The sequence below is a fragment of the Fulmarus glacialis genome, unplaced genomic scaffold (assembly GCF_000690835.1).
Source record: "Fulmarus glacialis isolate BGI_N327 unplaced genomic scaffold, ASM69083v1 scaffold9273, whole genome shotgun sequence".
NCBI classification, from domain to species: domain Eukaryota; kingdom Metazoa; phylum Chordata; class Aves; order Procellariiformes; family Procellariidae; genus Fulmarus; species Fulmarus glacialis.
This window is the reverse complement of record NW_009204852.1, coordinates 25873-35313: the sequence shown is the minus strand read 5'-3', so window position 1 is coordinate 35313 and position 9441 is coordinate 25873. Positions and strand designations below refer to the sequence as shown.

Sequence of the window (9441 nt, the reverse complement as noted above, 5' to 3'; positions counted from 1 at the left end):
GGGAAAGCACCAACATGTTTGTACGAATCCCTAGAATATACTAAAGCCTTTCCTGCTAATCTCCCTCCTCTCCTTAGTTATAGAACTAGAGGAAAAAAAAAAATTTTTGGTTGGCGAGAACAGTTGTCAATCTAGGTTACAACATAATAAAGGTGATCTGTTCTCACATTTATGGGGTCGACATCAGTTAAACTGAAGATGACCAAAGGAGCAAGTTAAATTCCAGGATCTTGACGTTCGGCCAGTTTACCACACACAGATTTAGTAGAACATAGATTTTATTACAAAGATTCAAAAATGCATGGTACAAGACATAGCAAACAAACGTTAATTAAGAAATTCTCTTGTTATAATAAATGACACATCACAAGCATTCTGTTTACTTGCTCTATAAAAAATAGGAGTCCCCCAAATGCTCTTTAAATATAGTTTAAGAAAAGGTGCTGCAAAAAGTCAGGTAAGCATTTAGAATGCTACCAAAATGAACGAAGCAATTAATTTACACTTGGTGTACATTTATCCCATTATTGTTCATGAAAACTAAGTGTCTTGAAAACATATCCTGAAGTAAAACAGTTTGCAAACACCTTTTTCATAAGCTTTTACATTCTTATTTTCTAAATGTTCACAGAGTCCCTTAGTAGGATTAAACAACCACCAACTAAACAGCACGTATGAGCACAAACTGGTAATAAACAAAAAGGGTATCCACTCTGAGTTCAAAACACCCATGCACATTAAAGTATTAGCCAGAATTAGGAACAGGGAAAAAAAAACCCAAACCACAAAAAACATCACCCTGGCATATAACAACAGAGTTCTTTTTCAAAAGAGCTATCCTTACCATAATCCCTCAGAAGGGCTTGTGCTGGTCTCTCGCTATCTGGTGTTGTGGGCTCTGTACTGCCCCCACTTGCAGTGCTAATGCCACTGTTAGTACGACTGTGGCTTTTGAAGAGGTTATTTTCACCACCGTTCTGCAAATTGAAAGTCAGTTTTGAGCGATGAGAAGATTTTTCTGAGTAGAGTTCCCTATACCAAAGGATGCTCTCAGACACAATGGAGAAAAAAAGATGATCAAACCTCAAGATGCTAACTGAGCACCTTACAACAGCAGATACAATGAGTAATGCATTCTTTCTGAAGTGTTAACTTCATAAACAAAAAATACTTACCGTTTCCATCTGACAGCCAATGGCTTCTAACAGTGCTGAATCTTGAACAATATTTAACATTGCACCTGAAGAATCAGATATAAGAAGGTAACTAAAGATGACAGTAGAATGTTCACTGCTAAAATTTACAAAGAAGCACTGAAGGTCTAACATACAGGATCTCCATCCTGTTTTATAAAACACAGGATTTGCTTCAGACTTAGCTATTTGAAGCAGATGAGAACTGAGATAGAGTGCTTTCAGCTGTTTTAAAAATGCTTTGAACATAGGTTTTTCAAATTCCTCAGTTTAGAAGGATTTTGGTTTCACAGAAGGGCTGAAATCATTCCTTGTCTCCCATCAGATTGTGCTCATTAAAAAACTCAAGGTTACTTTTAAGGATATCTACTGATTCTGTGAATAAAATAACAGTATTTGTTAGATAACAGAGAGCTGAATTGAGGTGTGTAGTCCAGAGCCACCTCAAGGGTTATACAGTGCTGGCCTTGGCTACATTCTTGCCTAGCACAAAGAAGCTCCCTTCCCCAGTTTGGCCATTAGGAGCCAAAAGGCAGCTGGCAAACAAAAACATGTTTTCAAGTCTTAATGAACCAGCAGTACAGACAGCAACCTGCTGGAAGAAAAAGTGAATAATGTCTGTTCTATTCAGCAACCCTTAAGACATCAGTGCAAGGGATCATGCTTGTTCTCATAATGATCTGTGACGAGCAAAATGAACCCCCAAACCACCATAACACAAGGACTTTTGTTTTCATAAAGACATTTCTGCCCCTGCCCCACAAAAAAAAAAAATCAAGGCTAATATTTGCATCATTGATAATTTGTGGCTTTGTAGAGCAAATTAAAAATTGCTTTCATTTCAATTTGGCTAAAATATAAACCCAATTTCCTAAATCAGGAGGCCAGTGCATAACCTGAGGTGGGATACACTGGAATTCTCTCCACCTGGAAGTCATCCCCAGCCTCTCACTCTCTCTCTCAGTTTTCCATCAGTGCCCAAAATACTGTATTGAAAAAGCTGAAGCTTTAAGTGCAGGGGTAAGCCAACCCTACTGCATCCAAACTAGCCAGCAGATAGTTCTCTCTTCCATCTTGGGAGAGATAACTACACACAAGTGCAACGCAAATTAAAATTGCCAATGCATTCAGGGTGCCTTAGGTCAGCTGGCATGAACAGCCTATATCTGCCTGGCAGCATCACCCCCAGGCAATGAGGAACGAAGCAGTAAGGACATAGACCTGTAACAGGCTGACACTGACACATTCAATTTTAATCAATTTTAATTTTCTGTCCCCCGCCCCAGCAATGAGTGTTAAGGAAAACACCACTTGTTATATGAAGGGAAATGCACCACTCACTGTCAAAAATTTAATGAGCAGCTGGAAGCAAACACTGATTTTGTTGAGAAGCTGGTGGCACGTGTAAGAATCTCTGGTTAAACTGGAGATTCATGAATCCTTTCCAACCAAAACCAGCAGGAAATAACTTCACATACAGAAACAGGAGTTTAACAACAGGAATACAGGGGAGATGGACTATCATGGAAATAGTAATGGTAAAAACCATTCAAGGCAGAGCATCTACGCAGCTGGATGCAAACACCAACTCGCAGTGGAGGCATACAGGAACACATAGGTAGGATTTAACAGTGCATCACCCGGCGGTTCCCAATGTGGTGCAACCCCCTGTGCACCAATGCTCTGCGGGTCTCACTTGGAGGATTGCTTTGAAACCATAAATATCCTCATCCCTTCACCAGTAGTGGTTGCAAATCATTCTTTCAAATCATTCTCCCCTAGTCTTCCACTAGTAGAGGAACTATCTCAACCACTGCAAGGAAACTTTCCGATAGTCTTTGCAGACTGGATTTGTTTCCCTTCATTTCATTGCTCATGCAATTTTCTTCCCCCCCCCCCATTAATCAGGTAGGCTGGCTGTCTTCCAGAACAAGGCAGACACCTTGCACCACAGTACAAGTCTGTTTCCTTTTTAAACAGACAAAAGGAAAGTGGTATTCTAATTATTGAAGGACAAGAACACCATAATGTGGAAAAAGGCACTTCTAAATAGAGAAAAATAAGGGTGGGGGGAGGAGAATAAAAGGCAAGTACATTTTTTACTGGTCTATTATGCACACATTATGCACTATTCAAGTTTTCAGCTTCTGCTTCTGAGTATTCAGAATAATGTTAATACACTCACTACCTCAAAAGAACAGTTTGTTGCCAAACTACAATGCATCTCCAGACTCTATTCCAAAGCTTTTGTCTGAAGATTTACACAGTGCTAAACAAATGTCATCTGTATTCTGCCAGTGCTGGACCACCGGTCACCCAGCATTTCAATGTGTTTCCAGGCTTAATCATGCCAAAACCTAAAGTGTTCCCTGCAACCCATTAGTCAAGAATCCTTCCCAATATTAAACCAACATTTTTTCCTTTTTCCATTCCTAGTTATGACTGACTTTTCCTGCTAGAATGTGCTTTACTTCCGCCTCTACTTTTCAGGTACTATTCCACATTCGTAAAAAGAGAAGGATTATTTTAACAAAAATGTGAGGCTTTTCAAGATGTTTTCATAGTATGAGGGACATTATACAAATGCCAATCTGCCAGGAATTTCATCTTTTTTCTTGCAAAGCAACACATGACTAATAAACCATATTATTGCAGGACAGATTTAAGACAGACACTTCTATAACACAGTTAATGAATAAAAAAGTTGAAATAACCTAGTATCATTTGAGTGTTGTTGGGATCCGTTTCCGTTTGCAAAGCTCCTATAAGTATATTCACAAGCCTCAGCTTCAAGGAAAGGAAGGTTACTGGCTTATCATATGTTGAGCTGTCATCATTGCTGAATTTCCCTTCCAGGACAACCTGAAGGAAAAATACATTTATTTCAATATCAATTAGAGATCACACCAGCATGGTATTGGTTTCAAAAGTCAGTATCCACAGCACACACTGCTACTGACAACTTTTAATACAGTCTTGCTGTTACATACTTGCTATAAGAGTTTCAGTGCCAAATAGAACACCAAATAAACCCACAAGTCATCCAAATCCCACTCCAAAACAACCAGGGAAACAAAAATGGAATGCAAAACAAAGTGGTAAGTTTACTACCTCAGACTTTATGGTTCCAAAGTGATGAGGGAGAGGCAACAGAGACAGCAAAATGTTAATTGAAGCTCTTCTTAGCTCTGTGGGGTTTACATAGATTTTAAACTTTGAGAGTTCTCTGCAAATCAAAGCATCATACAGTTAATCAACTTTTCACAGGAATCTGGAGCCAAATTTAATTAAGTTAAAATTAAATATACAGCCCCAGTGGTCTTAAAAAATAGTTTGCAGTATACAATGTAGCTGTTTCTTTCTAGGCTCATTTTCTTCTTCTTTTTTTTTTTTTTTTTTTTAAAACAGCAGCAATAACACAATGAATTCATGCAGGAACCATCACTTGCTAAGGATTCTTTACCCCATATAAAAGCTGATGAAAGTATTATTCATATACTGCATCTTCAAAGCAGGATGTTTCGGTCATGAGCCTCTACTGGCTTACTACAACTCAAACCCACCCAGGATTATCGGAGATCCGCAGAATATGCTCATGCGCATATTGCATAAAACACAAGCTGCTTAGCGAATAGATCAACTTTTGTCAGTAGCCACCAGCAAATTCTTCTACTTATAAGACCTATCCAAAAGAAGCAGTGGCTCAGATTTAAGCCCAGAAGATAAATAATATTTTATGCATAACTTCAAAATGAAATGCAGTACCAAGACATAAAACATATGTTGAAGGCATGCAGAGAGTAGTATTATTACTTAGCAAAATGTCCAGAAATCCATAAAGCTCTGACAAGTGAGGTTATATCTGCTGGTTTAAGAACCTACTACAATTTCACCAGCCTGTCTAACCTATCAATTTTTCTGTTTAATGTTATGTAAGATTACTCTCTCAATGAATTCACTGCAGCAACAGCCACTAATGAATATCCTGTGAAATTTTACTTAAAAATCAGTAGGCTTTCAATATATTTGAGCTAAATCACTCCTTTTCCCTGTTCTTACAGATATTCCTTTCCATCAGTGAATATGTAGGTAACAACTCACATATTTCATTTAAAATAAACACTACTATTGCTTTAAAAAAAATTGTATCAAATAAAATCAAAAATTAGAGCTTATGGAGTGCTGCTATTATCACTATCAAATATATACACAGTATGGGGCCCACGTTACAGAATTCCTTCAGTGAAAACTACTCAGGAATGACAGAAACCCCAGAAGATAAACACCTCCCCACACTTCTGATGATATTTATATGGAAATAGCAATTTACCTGTCAGGTAAAATAGTTTCAAGAGCCGAAATGAAATAAGGAACCACGACATCAATCCCTTTCAGGTCACAGCAGAACAAAGGAGGGGAGTTTAAAATAACACTGGCAAGAACGGGGTGGCAAACGAAATCTGCTATCTGCAAACCCTGAATTAAAAGCATGTAAAATCTGACAAAGAAAGATAAGATTGAATTATTTGCACATAAAAAGCATCAGCATCCCACATGAACAAGAACGTGCAGCCACTATTTGGTCTTTTCTACGTAAGATAGGCTAAGTTTCAAAATCAGAGCTAGGAAACCTTTATAGGAGCATTCCCCCAAGTTACTTTAGCACAGGCAAACGCACCTAACCAGCTTAAAAAAACCCCTCACAAATCACATGTATTTCATGTGAAAAGCCAGTGCAGCACAGTTTTATTGAAGCCTCTGACTTGTTGCAACACATGGACTGGGAGCTGTGTAAATACAGCCCAGATGTTTACTAACAGTGCTGGGATCATGTGCTCTCCCACTACTTCCTTCCCCATGTAAGGATAGGAGTAAGACCTTGATTTTAACTCCCCAGCACAAGAAAAATACTGCTAAATCTTTCGGGGCAGGGGGGAACAGGATAGGACACGTTAATCAGCGATTTGGAAAATGAGACCAAACATATCCATCGTAACCAGTTCAGATGAAAAAGCAGGGGGGCAGGAACCTAGCTGGCCATCATCCTAAAGCAGTTAGTTTCTTTCACAGTTTCTTGTTAGAGAATACTTATATGCCCTTTATTTTACTTTTTTAAAAGACTTGCAAACACAGAAGAATTTCACTGACTGCGTAAGAGAAACACAAACTATCTATACACAAAACACTACAACATGCAAGAAATGAAATCGTTCAGTCTTCCAGGAAGTTTTGATGCCATCTGGGACAAACATACCTGAACAGTTTGAGAGAGTCATGATTTAAAGCTGATTCTCTGCCTCTAGCCTTTGCTATTTCACTTTTTAACAAAAATTCAGGAAAAAAGTACACTACAATAGGCAAGATTGCCTTATTTTATTAGAAACAAAACTGTAAACAGAGGTAGTTCAGAACACAACTGTTAAGTAACGGAATATTAGTGCATTTCTATATTTAAAGAAAAAAAAAACCAACCCACAAACACATTCCATTCCAGTGTTGTGGTGTTTGACAACGTAAGACCCTTCATGGTCTAAAGTGTACCAAGTCTCATGTCTGCACACTTATTTTTCCATCAGAACGATATTCAGTGACAAATTAAAAAAAAAAAAAAACAAGAATACAAAAGGCAAGCAAGTATCAAAAAGACAATGTTCCTTCCAGCTGGGAGGCACTTTAAGTGACTTCCCTTCAACTGGAACTTGGAAAAAACCCAATGAAAACCAGCATCGTGAGAAGACAAAAGGAAACCACTATTCGGTTTAGCCAGGGATCCTCACCTACAGCATCTGAAGGCTAACCAGGTTTTTTTGAATTGGCAACACAGGATTCAGACAGTAACTGAATGCTATTCACTGTGAATTAAGTTGCACCATAAAGTTATACCAATAAAGCAACTGGAAGATAGGTTAGTACCGGGATAGGTAAGCTGGTAATATTTCCTCCCCAGTCTTCTTGCTACAAAATATCCTACACAGTGTCCCGCATGCCTCTGCCCTTCCCGCTTCATAGTTGTCTGGGAAGTCAGTCGCATCAAACATGGGGTTGGAAGCCATTGTGTCTGTGGACATTTGTGATCCTTTCCGGCGAAACTCCACGCTAGCTTGAGTTGCTATAGCTGGGAAGAGAAAAAACAGTGTTTCACTGCTTTTGTTAACATATATAATAGGCTCATGGGATCCTGGACACAAAGATCAAGTAAAATTTAGTAGTTATCATGAAGCTGTTAGTTCACTATATTTGAGTCAGTGCCTCTGTTTAGAAAGTATTTGTGGGTGTAACTAACTTTTTTCTTTATAAGGATGACAACAACTGACCTTCATGTTCTAGAGCCTGTCCCAGCTTTCTGCTGGGAAGAATATGCTTATATCCAATATTAGCTTCCTATCCTCTCTGGAGGACAAGGATCTTCCCTCACCTAGTTCTCTTCTCAGAAAAATGATGTACCACCTTGCCTTGCTGCCTTAAAATACCAAAAAACATTTAGACAGTGCCATTACTGTGACCTCCAAGCAAGTGCTTAATTTTCAACTGGCCAGCTAATCTCTTATGCTGCTCTGAACACCAAGCTGCTTTGATCCAGTTTTGTTGTATAAACATACTTATTAAAAAAAAAATCCAAAAATTCTAAGGATTATGAGAAAGAGAAATTTCCTGAAACCTACTCTCCTGATTTGGTCCCTCTCTCCTCACATGACTACTGAAATTGCCAAATAAATCTGAGGTTAGACAGCCTCCAGACAGCAGCTACCAGGGAGGCTGGTCCTCTCCTACTCCCCATCCCACAACACGCTCCACAAAAGTCTCTCGGGAGCCTGCCGTTACCTACATGGGACATGGTTCTGCCGAGCTTTGTGCTCCCTCCTTGCAGGATGGTTCTGCCAGTCAAAGCCAGTTGAATTCATGTCTTTCTAGAGAGATTTCTGGTCCCCCTTTCACACATCAGTATCATGTGCATACAATGCAGGAGGCTACTCACTTTGCTGGCTTCACCTTTTCTTCCAGGATGGCAATCAAAAAAAATATATTGCTCTCAATGTGATTTTTTTTCTTCCCTTCTTTTTTTCTTTTCCTTAGACAACTTCACTTTTGGGTTACTAATGGCAGAAAGACCACATTCCTTCTTATTTTTAGCTAAGACTATATTGATTTTCAAAACTTTTATAAGCTACAAAACCAAACAACAGATAATGTGTGCTGCTATCAGAATCACGCCAATGCAGTTCCATCAGTACCGGAGAACTTCCTCTATCTCAAGCTCAGGGGAACATCAAGTTCACAGCCAGTCTTGCAAACAAAGGCCCACTAACACTTTGACAGTTGGAACACTTGTTAATTTACAGACAGGGTTTTTTTTGTTTGTTTTCTTTTTTAAAGGAAACGTCCTAATGACAAGTGTCTACTCTTAATTTTTTGTCTTTAAATTTGTGTTTTAACGTACTGTTACCTTACAAATTTTCATGACATAAGTGGCAAATAGTCACAAATCTTTATGCATCTTCCCATGAGCCATTTTTTGTCCTAAATAAGCTATCCAGCAATATATTGTAGTTGGAAAAAAACACTACATGCACAATGCATACAAATCAAACACTAAGTCTGTAAAATAAGCTTTAAGTAAAAAAAACATGGTTAGTGCAAAGTCCTGAAACTCATGACATGATCACAGACTAAAGTACAGAAAGGATGGGACTGATTCAGGCAGATTAATTTGCTTTTGCCAACAATCCTCCCCATTCAAAAACACACACAAAAAATTACTTGTCTTTTTCAAGTAAAAGTGCAAAAGCTACAAGAGACAATGAGAATGAATTTACAAATAAAATATGGGATTATGGAAAAAGAAAAGCATGACCGCAATTAAGGAAAAGCTACTGGTTCCTACTTACAAGATTTATAAGAAAGAAGAATTTGGATAAAAGATGCTGCAAGATAATAGAAATAAAATGGAAACAAATCAAAGGACAGCAGTAGTTATAAAATACTTTTAAGATGGTGAAATTGTAATATAAGTTAAGAAGCTTTTAGCTTTTTTAAAAAATAGATTAAAAGCTTTATGATATAGCAAGCTCGTTAAACACATAGGAAATTGGCATTCAGGTCCAAAATTATGGTTTTGAAAGTACCATGCAAAACAATGAACAAAAAGTTACAAAATACTAATAAGATTTAGAGCTGTTCATATCTATGTACATCAGTTCTTTAAATGGATGTATTAACCCTTCCCAGCTCAAGTACATTTCCCTATGTT

General features: G+C 38.1%; 1 protein-coding gene across 1 annotated transcript in view; it reads right to left on the bottom strand.

Annotated features, from left to right (window-relative positions):
• The window catches only part of LOC104074862 (ral GTPase-activating protein subunit beta-like), a gene marked incomplete at its 3' end in the record, with an annotated part of 32476 nt that overhangs the window by 3440 nt on the left and 19595 nt on the right, over positions 1–9441 (bottom strand). The window contains 7 exon segments of the mRNA XM_009575152.1: positions 845–977; positions 1176–1240; positions 3908–4055; positions 4305–4419; positions 5524–5691; positions 7107–7308; positions 9080–9115. Of these exon segments, the coding sequence (XP_009573447.1) occupies positions 845–977; positions 1176–1240; positions 3908–4055; positions 4305–4419; positions 5524–5691; positions 7107–7308; positions 9080–9115 (867 nt within the window).